A 19,915-nucleotide genomic window follows, 5' to 3' on the forward strand; every position below is an offset into this window, starting at 1 on the left:
TTTGGCCAAACAAAGCTGTTGGGACCCCACAACAACTGTATTCCCGGTTTTTGGACCCCACAAATATTGTTAAACAAGAACACACATAACACACACACACACACACACACACACACACACACACTTCATGTTACAACACTCATGACACTATTGATATTACTGAATTCCATGTTTGCCTTGCAGTCTATGTTCATTTGTAGTTTGACCAAAAAAAGCTGTAAAGTATATGTTTGTGTGAGCTCCTCTTTTGTTACAACAGAGAGACAACTTATTATTAGATATTGTTATTCATTATTTGATGTTTGGCTAAATATTTATGATTTAAGGATGTGCACATCAGTCACATCCATAGACTGTATATTATTAATATTAACAGTCTATGGTCACATCACGTCCAACTCCACTCAAAAATGTGTTTTGCTTATTTTAGTTACTTCACTTGGATGTTTGAGCCTAACTAAAATTGAAAAAAACTTTCACATGCATAGGTTTTTTAAATTAAGCAAGTAAAAAAGTATATATTTTTTTAACTTTTCTGGAGAAAAAAACCCACAAATTATTATTAAACACAACGCATATATCTGGAGGGGGGCTTTTATTGGTAATGTCGTTTGTTATTATGTTTTCATCAATAAATGCGATGATTAATTGTTAGAAATTGGCTTGAATTTAGTTTCATATATGCATATGCGTATTTATTGGAATTTTCATATTTTCAACAGCATTTGAGCCTGAGCCCAACGGCTGGCCGACTGTTGAGTTTGAGATGGTCACCCTAGCAGGATGGTCCCCCACTCTGCAGCTGCTGTTCTTTAGACTAATGGGAATCTATGAACTTTCAAATAGCTGCTGGCTAGTTTTCTTTTGAATTGTAAGTAATATTTTAATTTGTTTAACAGAGTAGATAACGTGTTATTTTAAAACGAATATATACGTATTACAAGACATTAGTTTCGAATTTTAAGCAGGCAAGAAATTGTGCTACCCACTCTGTGGTGGGCGTCATTATGGCGAAGGCATGACCCGCCCTACTCTGGCTCTGATTGGCTAGAACTCGTTGCCTTCGTTGATTGGAGATTGGTAACGCTTGGGTAGGAATACTAGGGTAAGCCAATCAGAGGCAGAGTGGGCGGGACCTGCCTTCGTCTGCGTCCTGGACTCCCAGTCCTGGAAGGGATGCCGCCTCGTTTAGCTCCTGCCCTCTACCCCACCCACCTCGTAAAATAGGAACCTGCCGTAACCCGTCTTGGTAATATGAATGCGCGACAGACCATAGAGAAGCTCTACTAGCAAACAGGCTATTTGCCGAGCTTCATCACTAGGAGAACATAAAACGGCAGGTTGGATTAAACTGTAGTTAACGTTAGCTGTCACGGCTGTGTTAGCTCGCAGCTGCTTTCACGAGTGAAGCTGGTTTTAGCTCGCCGCGTTAGCTCGTTTGCTAACTTTAACATAAACCCGGATAGGCATTCTTCCACAGCTGGTGAGCTTTCGCAAGACCGGTCCGGCAAGCAAGTCTGTTAGAATATAACACCTTTTTATTCTTTTCGCCATGGGATCCAGAGCATCCACATTACTCCGAGAAGAGGAAATCGAAGAAATTAAGAAGGAGACTGGCTGTAAGTTGAGCTCAAACTAAACATTAGCTTCCTACACATGTATGTTGCCAGATACTTGAAGCTTAATTTTTATTCAGTAAGTAAGATCCTTAAATCACGTACTAGAAGGAAGTTGAGCTAATACCATTTATTGCATGACTTGGCTAGCTACATTGCTGCTGTGCTTCCTCTCTTGGGCTGTTTAACTGGGTAATAGTGCACACATGCCACCTCCAAAGATGACTTCTGGTAGTGTAATGAGGTGCACTATTTAGGTGAAACGTTGTTTTGCCTGAAGCACTGTTTACCTGATATCTTCTACTCCATCGTTTAGTAAAATCCTCCTCTATTTGGTATCTTCTCCACAGTCTCCCACAGTCAGATCACCCGCTTGTACAGCCGCTTCACCAGTCTGGATAAAGGAGAAAACGGCACCCTCAGGTATGCAATAACATTACCACCAGTAGTGGAAGAAGTATTCAGATCCTTAACAAGTAAAAGTACTAATACCACACTGTAAAAATACTCTTTTACAAGTAAAAGACCTTCATTGGAAATGCTACTTAAGTAAAAGTATGTAAGTATTATGAAAATGTACTTGAAGTATTATTATTAATAATAATAATAATAATAATAATAATAATAATAACTTGGATTTATTAAAAGTAAAAGTACTCGATACAGAAAAATCCTCCCATTTTAGAAACTGGAAATGATCCAAACTGTTTTATCAATCAACTAAGTATTTAATGGTCTAATCATTTCAGCTGTATATGTAGGCCCTTATATTGTTGGATAGTGAAACATGGTATTTTTATAAACTACATGTGTTTTGTGTGCTAAAATCTTAATTTGTAAAGTAACTAAAGCTGTCAGATTTATGTGGTGGAGTAAAAAGTACAATATTTCTCTCTGAGATGTAGCGGAGTAGAAGTAGAAAGTGGCATGAAAAGAAAAGACTTGAGTAAAGTACAAGTACATCAACATTTGTACTTAAGTACAGCACTTGAGTAAATTTACTTGGTTACATTCCACCACTGATAACCACCAATGTGAGAATAAACACCAATTAGTAGAGCTGGGCAATATGTTGATATTATATCAATATCGTGATATGAGACTAGATATCGTCTTAGATTTAATTCTTAATAACATAATATGGCATAAGTGTTGTCTTTTCCTGGTTTTAAAGGCTGCATTACAGTAAAGTGATGCCATTTTCTGAACTTAACAGGCTGTTGTAACTGTTCTATTATTTGCCTCTATCCACTTAGTCATTATATCCATGTTACTGATGATTATTTATCAAAGATCTCATTGTGTAAATATTTTGTTAAAGCACCAATAGTCAACATTACAATATCGTTGCGGTATCGATATCGACGTATTTGGTAAAAAATATTGTGATATTTGATTTTCTTCATATCACCCAGCCCTACCAATTAGATACTGTGGCTGATTAGTTTGGTTTCTTTACCAGTCATATGGCAGTAACCATACAAGCCTAGCAGGACATCTTCTATAATGGAGGACAGATTGGCTAGTTACTAACTGATTGGATTTTGGAAATGCCTTGCTTGTGTGGGGTAGTGGTCCAAAAACATCTTGCAGTGGTAGCTTTAAAATATTCTTTCACCTAGAAAATATGTTTTTTTTTTGAGTCATGAACAAGTACATCATTTTGATGTTCCTATAACAGAGTTACAGACCTGTACTATAAATAAGCAGAAACAAAAAGGCTATTTTGAATTGAAAAAGGGCATTTCAATCGATTTTAGTAATTTGAAGCTGCAGAAAAATGTTCTTTTTAAAACTAGTTCTATTCAGTGAATGTACTATTTGAATAGAAATCCAGTAGGGCAGTGGCCCTGTATTGTCATTGGATAAAGGTTGTCATCAGTCAAATGGGGTTCACTGTGATTGATAATGAATTCTTTCATGTAGCTTATTATCTGAGCGCTTTGAGAATTCAGTATTCAGTTGCCAGTGTGCCATTTCTATGGTTTGTGATTAACTTCTTGTTATATCTGTAGTCTGGACAGAACAAGCAATAGGTGAAGAAATGGGTAATTATTAAAGCTGCTAAAACATTTGTTTAAAACTTGGTTTGGACCAGCCTTTTGATTTTGGCCGCGAGAGGAGAACTCATTCCTTTTGAAAGACGTCGTGTTTACAAAAAACAAGTTCTTGTTTCAGCTCGTTGTGCCTCGGTTGCTTTCTGTCACGGCACGCCGTCTGATACAGTCTAATTTCCCCCCCAAGGTGACTTTCTTATCATTGATTAGTTGCCACAACAGGGAGATATGTCTAAGCTGACGATCTTCCTATCCTACCGATGGACCAAGGGCATTTTTCACTGGCTGACAAATGAAGTCAGTCATAAGAAGTATTCATTTGCCCTCCTGTTTTCCGTTCATCTTCTCTCGTTTTCATATTTGCGGTCAAATCGAGTCTGCTTTTAAAGAATAATGGCCACACAAGCTTTGCACCGTGGCACATCTTTTTCAAGTTGGTCACAGTTTTAAGATCTGTGGTAAATTGTTGTACGATTTTATATGAACAATATCTCGTTTGAGAGAAAAAAAATATCCCCTCATGTCTGCAGCCGAGAAGATTTCCAGAGAATCCCGGAGTTGGCCATCAATCCGCTGGGAGACAGAATCATCAATGCGTTCTTTCCCGAGGGGTGAGTTGTCCCTGTTATTGGTCTGCCGTCTTTTAAAGATCTTGTTTTACACAGGAGTGTGTATTCTAGGTTTGATTCACAGCCACCACAAATCTGAACGAGGCCACCGGGCTGTTCAGTTGTGGCTGGCTGACTGCAGACCTCAGAAGCTCAGTCTCTTTTGCCAAATTTCTGTTTGAAAAAAAAAAAAAAAAAAAAAACCATCCGGGGTTTTTTGACCACCGCAGGTCCTTTCTGTACATTCTGCAGCTGTTTTATCAGTCTGAAAGTTGAAAACCAGATGTTTCCAAAATGTATCATTAAAATCCCTAAAAGTCAGATGTGTAGGCGTCTTAATTTTAGCCATGGCTTGTAATTTTTTTATAGTTGTGTTCTTGTTTCTCTAGTTTGCTGCAGAACATCGTGACAACTTGACATGTGTGTTTGAATGTGTAAAATAGTGTTAGGTTACGACTAGTTTTTTTTTTTTTTTTTTAGGGAGGACCAGGTCAACTTCAGGGGCTTCATGCGGACCTTAGCTCACTTCAGACCAATCGAGGACAATGAAAAGAGCAAGAACGCCGCTGTCAGCGAGCCGCTCAACAGCAGGACAAACAAGCTGCTTTGTGAGTGTAGAGCTCGGTCACCCCGGGCGTGTCTGGGTGGAGATGGTGACCAGCATCCACATGCTTTGATGAACATTCAGACCATTTTATAAAGTGAGCTAACTTGTGTCGGTCATGACGTCTATATTTCTTTTTATTGTTGCAGTTGCTTTCCGCCTGTATGACCTGGACAGAGATGACAAAATCTCTCGGGATGAGTTGCTGCAGGTGAGTTGGAGTGGTTTGTCACGTCAATGGGACGTTGAGTCACAGCAAACAACTGGTCGAAACAATCAGCCAGATGGTCAATAATTAGATTTTCAAAGATGACGTCTTTTCTTTTCCTTTTGCTATTTGCTATTCAGTCTACGTTTAACAAAGGAACCAATGCTATTGTGTAATATCCATATCAGAATGCTCTACAGAGACGGATTTCCCTGTCGATGAGAAGACTTTGCCCTCAAGCTAATAATGATGCGATATCTCGCCTTAACTACAGGTTGATTTTTTTTTTTTTCCCCCAGACAGTCTAATATCCTGTATTTTGGCTTCCTCCATGTTATTTGTTGTCCCTCTGTGAAGCCATCTCGGTTTGGTGACATTGTGCGACCTGTAATTGCTATAAGCTCGGGGATTAAATGACTCAAGACAGAGCTCTTGTTTTGCGCAAAACACTTGTGTGTCGCCTGCTTCATGTGATGCACGAACGCTCTAAGCGTGCAACTCAAAGTAACCTTGCCTGTTTTCCAGTAAATATGTGTTCCCTGTATTTAAAATCATGCCATTTTCACGGTCAGGCGTGGCTGCTGTTTGCTTGCCGTTTAACCGTAATAACTACACATTATCTTGTGTAGTGCTCAAATACACGTAGCACCATCGTCATATTGTTTGGGCAGACCTCATGGCTATTATTTAATCTTTGCCTGGAACTGTTTTTCACTGGTATTCATTAACTGTGAAGGGACTTTTTTGTTCATTCTTTACAGGTGTTACGGATGATGGTTGGTGTAAACATTTCAGATGAACAGCTTGGCAGCATTGCTGACAGGACCATACAGGAGGCTGACACGAATGGAGATAACTCCATTTCCTTCAATGAATTCATCAAGGCAAGTTTTGTGGTCAGAGGGAACTGTATGACTTAATATCTCAAAATATTGACTTAGTATCTCAAAATATTGACTTAGTATCTCAATATATTGACTTAGTATCTCAATATATTGACTTAGTATCTCAATATATTGACTTAATATCTCAAAATATTGACTTAGTATCTCAATATATTGACTTAGTATCTCAATATATTGACTTAATATCTCAAAATATTGACTTAGTATCTCAAAACATTGACTAAGTATCTCAATATATTGACTTAATATCTCAAAATATTGACTTAGTATCTCAATATATTGACTTAGTATCTCAAAATATTGACTAAGTATCTCAATATATTGACTTAATATCTCAAAATATTGACTAAGTATCTCAATATATTGACTTAGTATCTCAAAATACTTAGTATCTCAATATATTGACTTAGTATCTCAAAATATTGACTTAATATCTCAAAATATTAACTTAGTATCTCAATACAGTATATTGACTTATTATCTCAGAATATAAACTAAGAATCTCAAAGTAATGAGAAACTTTAAAATATTGGATTAGAATATCAAAATATTGACTCAGTATCTCAATATATTGTCTTAGTATCTCAGAATATAAACTAAGAATCTCAAAGTAATGAGAAACGTGTCCCCTTAGATGTACATCGCCATTGTTTATTTATTTAGGCTACTCATTTATACTATTTAGCTAAGTAACAAATGCTGTTAGAAGGGTGCTTTTAAAAAGGTACTTTATGAATCCCTTAATGCAGAAATAAAATGTTTGCCTTCTGTTGTTGTTACATTACACACACAGGCCCGAATTATGCACACACAGGACCCATAAAAATGCAATAATGGAGAGGTGTTAGAGCGAAGTGGCGGCCACATTGTCAGCCCTCCAAGCAGGCTTCGGTGCTCAAGGGCACCACGGCAGTGCCCAGCGGGTGAACTGGCACCTCTCCAGCTCCCATTCAACAGTCGGTACTTTGGTCCGTACGGGGACTTGAAAGCAGGCACCCTCCTGTTCAGTCACTTTTATTATTATTATTGATATGCAGTCAGAAGTGCAAGATAAAAAGAAACGCATTCAAACATCATACAAACAAACAAGACAACAATGCAAAGACACGAGTACAAAAATGTTTCCTGTATGTAATACATACAACACAATGTTTCACCACTGGAGCAATCTCAAAAAAAAAAATCTTCATTACATGTGCAGATTAAGCCGAGTTATTGCACATGGAACAAAGGAGTTTTTACTCCTATTGCTGTTGAACCGGGGTACTCTAAATCTAAACCTGTACCCAAGCTACTGCCACACCCAATGAAAAGCTTTGACCATGTACCATTACTATGAGCACATACTGTACATTTTTAGCATCGGAGGCCCCAGTGGGACACAAACGAGAGCCCAGGAGTGGCCACAGAAAGAAAGAGGAAAAAAAATATTCCATGGACACATTTTACACATTTCAAGGCAGAACTTGTTTAGCTACTGCTATGAGAACACACTATAAACGGGATGGATTGTTTTAGGTTAATCTAATCTGGTTTTCATTATATTTGCACAGTTTCTTAATTTGTGTGAACAACCGCTAACAAAGTTAAAATGTTTCCCCAAAGTGCATGTTTAATGTTTTGCATGTTTGAGTTAATACTAACAGCCTGTGTTTAAACCTGGCTGTGTCTATTACACATTACAGGACCACAACGTAGAAGTATTTTATTTATTTTTTTCCAGCATCTGAACCTGTTCTGTTTCGGTTGTTTCCTCAGGTCTTGGAGAAGGTGGACGTAGAACAGAAAATGAGCATCCGGTTCCTACACTAAATTGCTATTTTCTTTTTTTTTTTTTTTGGGTGGTGATTCAACATGTCAGTTGATATCAGAACACACCCTCATCTCATCTTCTCAGCAGGCGGCCCTGGCCCACGCTACGAGTGCCCGCTGTCAGACCAAGCATTAGGTAGAGAATGTCATAGATCTTGAGTTTCTGCCTCTGCACTGCTCTGTAAACAAAGGGAGAAGTTCGGTGCCTTGGGTTGTTTTCTGCAATGTCACTATGATTTTTTATTTCCCACCCTAAGTAATGGAACATTATTTATTAGAACACTTTTAGAGGGTCACGGTTAGTACTACTGCTGTTCAACTTTTCACGTGAAAAATGATTTTATAGCAAGGTACGATAAAGCTTGTTGATATTGCAGTGAGTAAGTTTTATTCTAAGTTTACTCATGCTGTTCAATGGCTAGTTAACGTCTGTCTTTGTCCTTATAAATATGCAATGGTTCAAAGTGAAACTTGTAAGATGATGTGATTCCACTTCCAAACAGACAGTGTTTTTAATGCTAACAGGATCTTATCACTCCTTATCTCTGACTTGTGTCAGAGCAGTTCAGACCGGCCAGCTCTAAGTGGGTCCCTTAAAGCAAAGCAGGACCTGCTCCACAGATTTTTTTTGTGTTTTACTCACTGAAGTGCCATGGCTTTGGTTCCCCCTTTGTAAGTTATTATCTCAACAGTTAATCGGAACCTATGGCCATGTTTGTGTATTATTATTTTTCTTTTTTTTTTCCTTTTCATATGGGTTAACCTAGCCACTGCCAATACATTGTAATTATCTTTTACAATTGTTGGACTTCAACCACAGCGAGTTTGGCCCTCTTTCAAAGCCAGTAACCACCCGGGGCCTGTTGGAGCCACTGCTGACTCATTGTGTATAATGTGATATTTGAACAACTGCTTGATTAGTTACAACTAAAAACTGTGGCGTTAAGAATGAAGATTTCACACAAAACACTACTGTGTGTGTGTGTGTGTGTGTGTGTGTGTGTGTGTGTGTGTGTGTGTGTGTGTGTGTGTGTGTGTGTCTTCCTGGGAACCTGTTCTAGTAAGTTTGCAAAATGGCTTCACTAGGATTTAGCTGCCATGTGACCTGCTTTTGAAAACTGCCCCAAGTCTCATAGTCTTAATAAAGTCCTGGCTAACAGTGTCAAGCTCTGTGGTGAAAATTGGGCAATGGACCAGTTAGTTTGTAGACATAGAACAGGTAAACCAATGATAATGCGCTATATTTATCGGATCAGTTTCCCTGTGGCTAAGAAACATGTTTGTTGATGTTTGCACTGCTCAACATTTGTCTGGCAATGTATTCCCGTGTTGACTAGTTCTAGATGCTAAAGAGAATCAAATGCTTTAACAATATATTTTTCTGCAGTGCTAGTGTACATGAATTGTGCAAATGCCTGACCCTTTAATCTTCAATGTGTTAATGTGTGTTAATCATTACAGAAGCACCCTCCAGCAGCTGAGTGCAGGAATTACAACTTGGTCATTCTATTAATCATTATGTGATTATCAATCAGATATGATGCACATGTTATGTGACGTCGGTCTAAGTATTATCAAAGTGATTCATGAATTTGATTTGAATAAATGAAGTGCCATGCTTGCTTTGTGTCAATCCTTGGTGAATGTTCTGTTGTTTTTTTTTAACCTTCTGTGTCTGGTTTTCTTTTATTCCTCAGACTCTATGAAGACTATTAGTATTGTGTAGTCAGAGCAAAGAAGACTAAATTGAGTTCATTTTTATTGTGCATGCAAGAAATTCAGCTTGTACAATAAAGACACAAAAACATGACATCAACATGTCAAACAGTCCCAACAAGGAATTTTATATATTTTTCTTATTAACAAGTTGATTTAAGTTAAAGTTATATATATATAATAGATAATTTCTGTTGTTTGACAACTCGATTAATGAACTAATTCTATTTGTCAACTGGGTCAATTACACGCAGTTAGCTAAACCACCTAGCATATTCATTTAAAGGCCTTGTACGTTAATAATTTCCTCATGAAGTGGATGTGCTTCAGAATTTGTGCTTAAGTACATTTGACTGTTAATACTACACACTAACCTACAGTTGAAATATCTTGATGAATGCATTTATACATTGATTAATGGATTTTTGTTCATTCTTGTCAATTGGCGGCAGTAAACGCACCGCAAAGTTGATTGATAACTGTCAGGAGAATAGAAGAAGTAGTACATCCGGGGCGGACTTTAATTTTGATTGACAGGTCTCCGGCACAATCGTTGTACTCTTCCGTTGGCTCGTAGTAACAGAGCGAAAATGGCGTAGAACGGAGGCTGTGCGGAGACGGGGGACGAGGGGACCTTCTCCTCTCCGGGTTGTAAGGAGGGGGAAAACAGGGCCCTGCGGTTCTTTGGTTTATTCTTCTTTAAGTATGACCTCACACGGCGCGGTCACTCTATACAGAATTAACCCGGCATACGTCCAGTTTGGGAGACCTGGATGTGTCACTGTAGAGGAAGAAACCCCCCTGGCTTTTGTTTACCATTGTGAGCTGCAGCAGCTCGAACCCCAGAGGAAATACCTCCGCATCATCTCGGACCAACTGTCACACCAAGGTCAGTGCTGTTCACTCACGCCAGACCCGCGTCTACCTGCTTTAACTTTAATCTTACTGCACATTTTAGGAATTGGCAATGTATTTCAAAGGGAAAATTGACTGTTACATTATATATACATTCGGTATACGTGCAGTTTAGTGTCCCAAATTCCCCATACAACGTCCTTAATTAATTATGAACCTGCTAAACCACCTGTGCTACCCTAACCCTACCCTTAACCTTAACCCTAACCATAACCTGTCTCAAATAAGACCCTCATCATTTGGGACACCCAGTTTTTGGAAAATAATTTGGGACACTAAACTGCACATAAGCCTATTCATTCTGCTATTCCAGTGATTTTAGACACTAACGTTAAATCTCCAAAATCTGACAACTCTTAGCTGGACGTCAGTGCACTTCGATGGACCCATTAACAATCAGTGTCCTCATGTTCTATGCTATTTTTCTTTTCTTTTTTAACAGGGCTGATATTTGTCTGGATTAGAGCTGAATCAATTAGATGATTGATTGATTGATTATATTCGATCAACAATATTGACAATCGATAAGTCCAGCAAAGATACCAAACAATCCCTAGTTTCAGCTTCTTCAATGTGAATATTTACTCTCCCCCCCCCCACCCCATCACTGTAAACTATCTTCGTGTTGTGGACTGTTGGTGTGATGAAACAAGACTGATTTGATTGTCACCTTGGATTTTAGGAAACTGTAACCGGTGTTTTCAATATTTTCATCAGTTAATTGAGAAATAATAGGCAGATCTGTAGATGACATTATTAATATAGTCTTGTCTTTCACTAAACTGTATTATAAATAACTAAAGAAATGATTTTTTTTTAATTCTAGGATGGGTTTCCCATTTAGTGCAGCTGTGAAACCAGCTGAAGCCCAAACTGGAGGAACATCTGCCTTTAAATCAGCCCCAGCACCATCGACAGACCACTTTCACGGCCAGCCAGACTTTTGGAGGTAAAGGACGAAGAGGCATTGTGAAGATGACCTCTTTTTGGGGCTTTTTGGGACACGGGTGCCCTCCTGGGACATTGGCTCTCTCTCTCTCTCTCCCCTCCTCTCTTCCTGCAGCATGATAATCTTTCAGGACATCTGCCAAGATTGTGGGCTACTGTGACTTCCATCAAGCACACTCATGTAGCAAAACGCTGGCTTTGCAGTCACTTAATTGGCTGAAAGGCCGGGAGTTTCAGTTCTCCGTGTAATGGCCTGAAAGACTCCATCATTAGGGCATTTTCAGTCAGATTTGGGTTAGATTCTTATCAGGCTGCATGTAAACGTAGTCACTGATGCAAAAATCCCCCACATGCTCTATAATTAGATCAAAGCAGTTTGATAATGAACAAACTGCTCCTGTTACCTAGGAAGAGGGTAAAGACACACGATACTGTAGCAAAGATCAAGGTCTGTGATTAAATTCCATTCATAGGGTGTTTTGTTTTTTTTGGTTTGGTTTTTGCACTACCTCATCGCCAGAACAAGTCCCAACAGGAGTGAATGGGTGCGTGATCGGTAAATAGTATCTTAATGGTTGTCAAGCGCCGCAGCAGTTTCATATGTTGTTCCTGGATAAATTGAGTTAAATAAGTGACGTAGTTGACAGGCGAAATAGGAGCAGCCGGAAGCACACGATTCAACCGTTTCGAGGAAAACGTTGACTCACTCAAACTGTGGTTCCCTATGCATCTGTTCTAAAGGAAGGTCACAAAATAGTATTTTTACTCCGTGATCTAATTTTTGGCATTTTGGTGCTCTCCTTTGTCAAGTCTGCAGGTTTATTCACAAATTGAAGATGTTATTCCTGTTGTGACTTAATCCTTGATATCCTTAAAATCCGGCAATATACAGTTTTTAAAGTTAGTCTTTTGTTACCAAAGTCTAGTCCAGTATATCCGTGGATAAGTCCCCCCCCCCCCCCCCACCCCCCCCCGTTAACATGAACTCTCATATAAGAGACTGATAAACATTCTTAACACGCTGCAGGTAGAGGCAGAAATGACTATTTGATTCCTTTTTGTGGCATGAACAGTGAGACAAAATAACTCAAAAAGTAATGTAATCTGGCATATCAAACCTAATGCTTTGTCTCTACCTGCAGTTTGTTATGTGTCCAGTAAGCAGAGCGATACCAGTGCTCAAGTAGCAGCTTCTTTTCATTCAAGCTTATATTGGATTTCTCCTTACCTGAAAGAAACCCTGGTCTCATTGCTTCAACTTTTTTCTTTTTTTTATTTTGGGATCATTTTTATATGAAAAAAAAAAAAATCACATTTACCGGGATTTGTGCAATATTTGATCTTAACTGTCATGTTGTTGACCAAACTGTATATTGTATAAACAAGTGACACGTTGTTTGAAAGCAACAAAATCACCAATGTCTTCCATTAAGATATGTATAGACTCATGTGCATTAGCTTATTTAGCGGGACTGTGGTGCCAACATTATAGTAGCCATGCATGACCAGTTGTGATGCTTGCTTTTTGAAAACTAGTTCAAATCAGTTTCTAGACTAAGCTGGAGCTCAAAAACTGTGGAAACCATTTCAGTCAAATGAAAGGGTGCTAGATTGACGTACAACACCTGTTAGATGCAGCACATTTAGACACAGCTTGGCCCTCAAATCTTAGACTAATGCCAGATCTCCCTTTTTTATTCCATGTCCTGGGTGTAGAATAAGTTGCGTTTAAAAAAATAAATAAATAAATACAATTTAAAGTATGACACCATCAGGGTATGCAGTTAATAAGTATTGATTCAAGTTCATATAGGTGTATATTCTCAATATAAGTAAGAGCTTTCTAACAGAACTGCTGTAGGATTCTTAATCTGGAGAAAAACAAAGTGTAAGAGATGCCCTAAATTGTATTCATGCACTCTTAAGCGTCAACAAATAATAAGGTAGGAATTATGCAACAGCCAAAAAGATCCTAGATGTGACAGTGGTAGAAACCTTTTAGAAAAAAAAAAGTTATATTAAGAGTAGTGCTTTAATCCTAGATCTGGCTATAATTGGACGTAGTGTTTAAATCCTAGAATTAAGATCTCATCTTGACATTGTATTGTACATAATACCTCATAGTTTTTGGGATTCAGAGCGAGATATTTTAATCCATAAAATTGTATTTGATTATAGTTTTAGAAGCAGTAACCTACAATAATGCATGAGTTTAGTGCCAGGGTGTAAGTGTTAAAAGGAGTCTGTAATGTCCACTTCCCCCGTGCTCTCTTTTATGCCTACGGTAGCAATGTATTACTCACTTTTTTTTGGGGGGGGAGTCGTATAATAATTTGGCTTTAGAATACAGTATCACTTACGGAGGTTTGGGGCACTTCCTGCAGAACAAGGTATACGTGAGGACAGCTGTAGCATCACGTATTACAGACACAAATGACCTGCCTTGTATTCTTTCCACGCCAAAACAATAATCGAAACCAGCCGGTACATGAGAGATGCTTTAAATTTCAATTCTTGTAGCATTTTTACGTCTACAAAAAAATCCCACCCCACCTTTTTAGAGATAGACTTTCAGTAACTCTGTGGCTGCAAAGGACTTACTGAATGAACTTGCCACTCGTTTGGAAAGCACTTTCTCTCTCTGTACTGACTTGCACTGTCATCATCACCATCCTGTCTTGAATACTGTGTTCTAAAAACCCTGTAACGCTCTTTGTGGGGATTTATAATCACAATCTATAAACAAGTAGGCGTCTAGCAACAAGAATATGTGGGTTTAGAAAATATGCATGAACCTAGCAGAATAATGAATGATTTGTATTGCATGCAATAATCCAACTTTGTAATGTGAATTGAGTGTAATTAGGCTATTGAAATGTTCACATCGGATGTTCTGTGACACGGTGACACTAGGGCTGGGTTAAAAGAATCCATTCTCCAATCCAAATCGATCTCCGTTTGAGTGATCTGTTATCGATATATAAAATCCCCAAATTGATCGAAACATAATATGTTTATATGATGTTAGTCCTGTTAAGTGAAGTACTTTAAAAAAAACTTTTTGGGGGTCAGTTCTGTAAACAACCCGGTGTATTATTAAAAAAAATATTTGCTTGTATAATTTAATGTCTGGCATAAGTTCTCTGAGAATCCCTTCTTTATATCCAAGCAAAATTGGTACTGTAACTGAAATGTCCCCAACCTAATTGATATTGAATGGGAGATGTAATTGAATGGGGACCTCGTGAATCGGAAGGGATTGGATGGATTCAGGAAATGTTTGGCGATACCCGGCCCTAGTGACAACCCTGGGGACGGTTGTTTGACACAGCAGCAAGCAATGTTGAAGTTAACTCTGATCACCACTTTGGTTTTTACAGACTAAATTTCACCCAAAAAAGAAAAAGACGTATCAGAGAGTATTTTTGTGTCAAACATGACCATGGGCAGTACAGCCCCAGTGCAGCTGAAAAACACTGATCAGCCTTTGTTCCCACGATATCAAAAAAAAACAAAAAACAGAAGCTTAGGTAAAATGATTAATGACATTACTTTGTTGATCAACTTTTCCACTGAGCAGGTGGACTGTGTAGAAACTATGCACTCCAGAGGGAGAAAATGGGCATGCTTATTACGTGTGAGCCTCTTGTCTGGTTTTGTATTAACTGAATAAAAAAAAAAGAATCTGTATCAGAAATTCAGCAATAAAATGCAGCATGGTGCCAATTGGATGGCTGTGTGTTGATGTTTATTTAGTTTGAGTGCTGTAATGGAATGAGTGACATTCTATACATCATCATCTTTGCATTAGAGCAAAAGTCTATAGCCCCTCGTTAACGCTCACGCGAGGCTTGAATGCTTGTTACATGCCAGAAAGCAAAATGAATAAAGCGTAACTCTCGCCAAAATGCAACCTAGGGTCTTTTTGTGAATGTACCCGAGTCAAACTTTAGTTTAAAAGCATAATTAGGACGGAAGCGCCACTTTTAAGATGTACCGTATTTTTGTTTTTGGTCAAATGGCCTTTTGAATGGGAGTGCTAGGGGCACTTTTATGCTAGCCTCAAAATAGCTATTTTTAAAACACTAAGAAGGCTCGACACAACATTAAACTTTGCTCCAAGTATCACCAGGGGCTCTACACATGAACTCAGCATTGAGAACATTGTTTGTGTACAGAGTTTACTAAAAAGAAAGGTTTTGAACAACTCACTTTAGCAGCTCGCCGCCATCTCGCCAGTCAAAAAGTGGCGATCTCCGAATGCAACGTAACAGGGAGGAGAGTAAAGATGGAAAGCTCCTAAAGCTTAGTTCCATATAAATGCACGGATTATTTCTTGTTTTGGCATTAGTGAAAAACAATATTGACCTTGTAGTTGAAGAAGGAGCCTCATATAAGAATGACATTTCCTCCTATGGAGTCCGTTCATTCACATTTGGAGATCGACTCTTTTTGACTGGCGAGATGGCGGCGAGTGGAAAAACCAACTGCTAAAGTGAGTTGTTCAAAACCTTTTTTTATTAAACTCTGTGTACACAAACAATGTTCTCAATGCTGGAGTGCATGTGTAGAGCCCCTGGTGATACTAAGTGATTTTGATGCGATCATAGTAGTGCCCCTAGGACTCCCATTCAAAAGGCCATTTGACCGAAAACGACAGTACGGTCAATCTTAAAAGTGCCGCTTCCGTCCTAAATATGCTTTTAAACTAAAGTTTGACTCGGGTACATTCACAAAAAGACCCTAGGTTGCATTTTGGTGAGAGTTCAGCTTTAAATGAAAAATAAAGTGACTACATTGTTATTCTTAGATCCTCAACACTAGTGGGGCACAACAATTCCTTCCGCTGTATTTTTGAGCTTATAGGAATAATTTGAGAGTTTTCCCAAGAGTTTGTGAAAATGAGAAGATTGTTGCCACTCTCTGTACGTTATTTATGGACCTGGAGCCAGGAGGCAATTGGTCTAGCTTAGCATAAAGACTAGAAGCATGGCCAAACAGCTAGCCCGGCTATCGTAAAGTAAAAAAAACTTGCCTTGGGGTTATTGTGCTGTAACAATTTTTTTATTAGCTTTATAGACAAAATAGAATTTTACACAGCAAAGATACAGACAAAACAGGATATATATTATATGTATATATCCAATACATTCATCAAAACAAGTAGATCTTAAAAAGAGAGGAGTAAGAGCCCCTGCACACTGCCTGTGTGGCGTGTCCGTTTTTGTTTCGGCTCCCATGTTAACAGGTTAGAGCTTGCACACTGCCTGCGTGACACGCACGTCTCAGGCGCCGAAAATGCGTGCGTGCTAGAAATAGGACCGACGCCTATTTTTTCACGCGACACGCAAGCGTGTTGGAAGCGTTTCCAGGCAAAATAGAATAGGAAAAGATGTTTATATGTCATTTTGACATTTGAATACATTTAATAAATGACATTTTGATGTTTGAAAGTCTCTAGGTTTTCACATAAATGCAGATATAAATGTAATTTAAAAAAAAAAATTTATCGATTTTCAAATATTGCACCTGTGAATACAGAACGAAATATTCTGTAGCCTATTTTGCCGTCAATTCTACCGACGTTGTCTTTGCTGTAATCTATTTCATTTTATCAATGGGAAACATACATGGTTACAGACAAGGCTAGCAGCAGCGCCGCGTCAGACACGTTTCTGGTGTGCAAAGACAGAAAACGCCACGCAGCCGCCACGCAACAGAAACGCCACGCAGGCAGTGTGCAGGAGGCCTAAAATACAAGGGATACAATAGTTCTTGTGTGTTTAGCTTATTATCAGACAGTTTTTCATATATGGTTTAGTTCCGTTTTCATGGCCTTGCAGTTCTGACTATGTTTCAGGGTATCCATAAAGATACTAATGGTGCCATATATACACATTTAGGTTTGTCGTTTTGGTTTGAGATCTTGCTGGTGTAGATAGGACATTTTCCCAAAAACTAAAAAAAAAGGTATACAATGTAAATGATTACAGCTCCAAACTACACAAATGTTCCTTTTTACATCAAATAGCTTTACGTGGAAACACTGAAAAAACACAAGTTACAACACAAACAAGTATACAAGAGAACACACATCCCTAATCCCAGGACTAGGTACAGTGGAGATTGCATGTTCGTACTACTAGACAAATTCACTGGTCACACTTCTGTCAGCCAGTCTGCTCTTAATGCGTGACATCTGATCCAGCTGCACTTCAAACTGCTGCCTCACCTGCAATGGAAAGAGAAAAAGGAATTTGTTTTTGGCCCAAATCCTCCCTGCCTGGTTTTTCTTTACACAGTAGTCCTTTGTCACACTTGAACTTTTGAACATGTACGTAGATATAATGAAATGCTGATTTGCCACTTAACCGAGAGGCTTCTCGGGAGTACAGCTGAGGCTGATGGGTAATAGCTTAAAATGTTACTCTCGGCGTCACACTCTAGCTTTCAAATTTAACTGTTCTAACAACTTGTACTCCTCGAGACAAAATGAGCCTGTTAAGGGTTAAAAGTATTTAATTAAAAATGTATAAAAATGGCCAGATCATGCCAAGTAAATTAACCTGTCAGAACAAGTAAGTGCTATTCACATGTCACCACAGTACTGAGATTATTATGGGAGCATAAAACACTGCAGTTGTACATACAGGTATTAGTCTTGGCCGTCAGAATAAAGAGTATTAGATTTCCTTGTCTCACCTTATTCATGCTTTCACTGAGGGGCTTCACATCAAATGTAAGTGTGGAGGCCTTCACCATTGAGCAGCAGTCAAGGATGTAACTGCAGAGAGAGATAGGAAGGAGGGGGGGGTTTAAAGGATCAAGTGATGAAGCCTAAAATCCGTTCACACCAACAGTATCCATAGAATTAAAAAAAAAAAAAAAAGGAAGGAATCAGTCACTTGGCTGGCAGAAATTGGCTGTGTATCTCCTAACCTGATCTTTCAGAAAGCAATTCATGCAATGAACAACGCTCATAATACACTCGTTTGTTTTAAGCCTCTCCAGACAGCAGTGAGCCTGTACACAAGAAGTCAATATGCTTGTGTGCTCACAGAAGCAGCAGAACTTACCAACTGATGTTTGCTTTGTAGAGGAGAAACATGGAGCGGACCGTGGCCAAACGCGACGGGGCAGAGTGAATGACTTTCCCCACAGCACAGCGGCAGCCGCGGCATGTTAGAGAACTGTAGATGCTGAAAGGAAACAACAGCTGTGACAACAAATGGGACCCTGAGCAAAACATTTCAGTCATCACTGTAGAACACAGTGCTTAATCACAGTCTATAATAGCCTGTAGGTGACAATGTGGCAGCTGATCCATACAACCACAGTCAATGTACATGGTGAAATAACAAAACACTGTTTATGTTCCCCACCCAGAATTTAGATAATCAGTTCAACTTAAATCTGATATTGCATTATGGTGTATAGGGATATTTACATGCATAACTGGGGTGTGTGTGTGTGTGTGAGAGACCTGAGGGTTGAAGCCACCAAGTTTTTTAAGATTTACATGTTAATTTACTTACATTTATGTAACTTTATCACAAGTAAGGCTGTGCACTCGACAAAGACTGAAACTAGTTTTTGATATCCAGTTGAATGAATTGTAATGTATCTGAAGCCCTCCAAAAGCCAAAACACCCTTGTTTTTTCACTCACCAATTAGCCATTGCGTCTTTATGTCCTGACTCCATTGCATCACTGATGACCACATCATCGGTTACTCCTGTAAGGAGAGAAGCAGCGATGTATCGATTAATATCGTATTGGGAGCATGTGATTATCACCGATGCGGGGAGGGTGCAGTAGCCCTGCAAAACACACATTACAGCACATGCTAGGAAACATAGCAAAGGTAAAGATAAGTTATTAAAACATTGCCAAAAAAAACGTAGTTTGACCCAAAAATAGGTCCTGTAGACAACTAACCTAGGCCATTTCAACTGAGCAAAGAGATGAAGTGAACTTACTTATACACACGATAGCGTCCACACATGTAATCTCCCCACAGACGCCGAGGGAGTCCCCCAGGACGGTGTTGCATTGCTGACAGTGGAGAGTCATCCGCTGCTTGTGTTCCGCCTCTGTACCTAGCTTTGCAGCGTTTGTACGTTGGATTAAGAGGCTCTCGTCAAATTCCATGTTATTAAAGTTTGACAGACTACAGAGCCTAGATAGCTATAGCTATTTGTCCCGCTTGTAAATTTGAACTCATGACCAGAAAGCAGGACGTGTCTTCCTTGTGTTTTTCATCTCGGCATGCTCGGTGTAACACTGCCACCATCTGGAGTAATATGAGAAATGCCGAAATAATGCCAAAGAACATTCGTTGTAAACATTTAACATGTTAAAACAAGTGAAAAGTAAATGAGCTTATGCCAAAAAATAATGATTTAACGCTACTCATCTTAAATATATTCAAACGCTAGCTAAACATAACCGACAAAGGATGGCTCAAATATGACGTTGTTGACAATGGGCAGAACGCCCAGAATGTATCTTAGCTCTGATTGGCTG

At 38.9% G+C, this 19,915-nt stretch overlaps 2 protein-coding genes and 2 long non-coding RNA genes across 4 annotated transcripts; 2 read left to right on the forward strand and 2 right to left on the reverse strand.

The window, feature by feature from the left end:
- The first annotated feature begins 1,186 nt into the window (after positions 1-1,186).
- chp1 (calcineurin-like EF-hand protein 1) lies at positions 1,187-8,138 on the forward strand. Its single transcript, XM_031309905.2, has 7 exons — positions 1,187-1,619; positions 1,967-2,039; positions 4,204-4,284; positions 4,762-4,889; positions 5,035-5,096; positions 5,855-5,977; positions 7,757-8,138. Exons 1-7 carry the CDS (start codon positions 1,553-1,555, stop codon positions 7,808-7,810), a joined length of 588 nt encoding a protein of 195 aa, XP_031165765.1. The 5' UTR covers positions 1,187-1,552; the 3' UTR covers positions 7,811-8,138.
- Positions 8,139-8,439: 301 nt separating this feature from the next.
- On the reverse strand, positions 8,440-9,369 carry LOC118493767. Its single transcript, XR_004895768.1, has 2 exons — positions 8,916-9,369; positions 8,440-8,782 (listed from the first exon to the last, which is right to left on the reverse strand). It is a non-coding gene; the product is annotated as an uncharacterized LOC118493767 (long non-coding RNA).
- Positions 9,370-10,101: 732 nt separating this feature from the next.
- On the forward strand, positions 10,102-12,163 carry LOC116057447. Its single transcript, XR_004106816.2, has 2 exons — positions 10,102-10,415; positions 11,268-12,163. It is a non-coding gene; the product is annotated as an uncharacterized LOC116057447 (long non-coding RNA).
- Positions 12,164-17,419: 5,256 nt separating this feature from the next.
- oip5 (opa interacting protein 5) lies at positions 17,420-19,833 on the reverse strand. The gene is made up of 5 exons (XM_031309907.2): positions 19,369-19,833; positions 19,058-19,124; positions 18,466-18,588; positions 18,092-18,173; positions 17,420-17,621 (listed from the first exon to the last, which is right to left on the reverse strand). The coding sequence occupies exons 1-5, from the start codon at positions 19,538-19,540 to the stop codon at positions 17,532-17,534; spliced, it is 534 nt and encodes a 177-aa protein (XP_031165767.1). The 5' UTR covers positions 19,541-19,833; the 3' UTR covers positions 17,420-17,531.
- Between the last annotated feature and the right edge of the window lie 82 nt (positions 19,834-19,915).

The sequence above is a fragment of the Sander lucioperca genome, chromosome 18 (assembly GCF_008315115.2).
Source record: "Sander lucioperca isolate FBNREF2018 chromosome 18, SLUC_FBN_1.2, whole genome shotgun sequence".
In the NCBI taxonomy this organism is placed as follows: Eukaryota; Metazoa; Chordata; class Actinopteri; order Perciformes; family Percidae; genus Sander; species Sander lucioperca.

Excerpts from the sequence above, each read along its gene's own strand:
- chp1 (XM_031309905.2), top strand. The coding sequence starts at position 1,553 with ATGGGATCCAGAGCATCCACATTACTCCGAGAAGAGGAAATCGAAGAA. Across the intron at positions 5,097-5,854 it reads CTCGGGATGAGTTGCTGCAG|GTGTTACGGATGATGGTTGG; the intron begins GTGAGTTGGAGT and ends CATTCTTTACAG. Across the intron at positions 5,978-7,756 it reads CCTTCAATGAATTCATCAAG|GTCTTGGAGAAGGTGGACGT; the intron begins GCAAGTTTTGTG and ends TTGTTTCCTCAG.
- oip5 (XM_031309907.2), bottom strand. The coding sequence starts at position 19,540 with ATGGAATTTGACGAGAGCCTCTTAATCCAACGTACAAACGCTGCAAAG. Across the intron at positions 18,174-18,465 it reads TACAAAGCAAACATCAGTTG|TTACATCCTTGACTGCTGCT; the intron begins GTAAGTTCTGCT and ends CTCTCTCTGCAG. Across the intron at positions 17,622-18,091 it reads TCAGTGAAAGCATGAATAAG|GTGAGGCAGCAGTTTGAAGT; the intron begins GTGAGACAAGGA and ends TTTCCATTGCAG.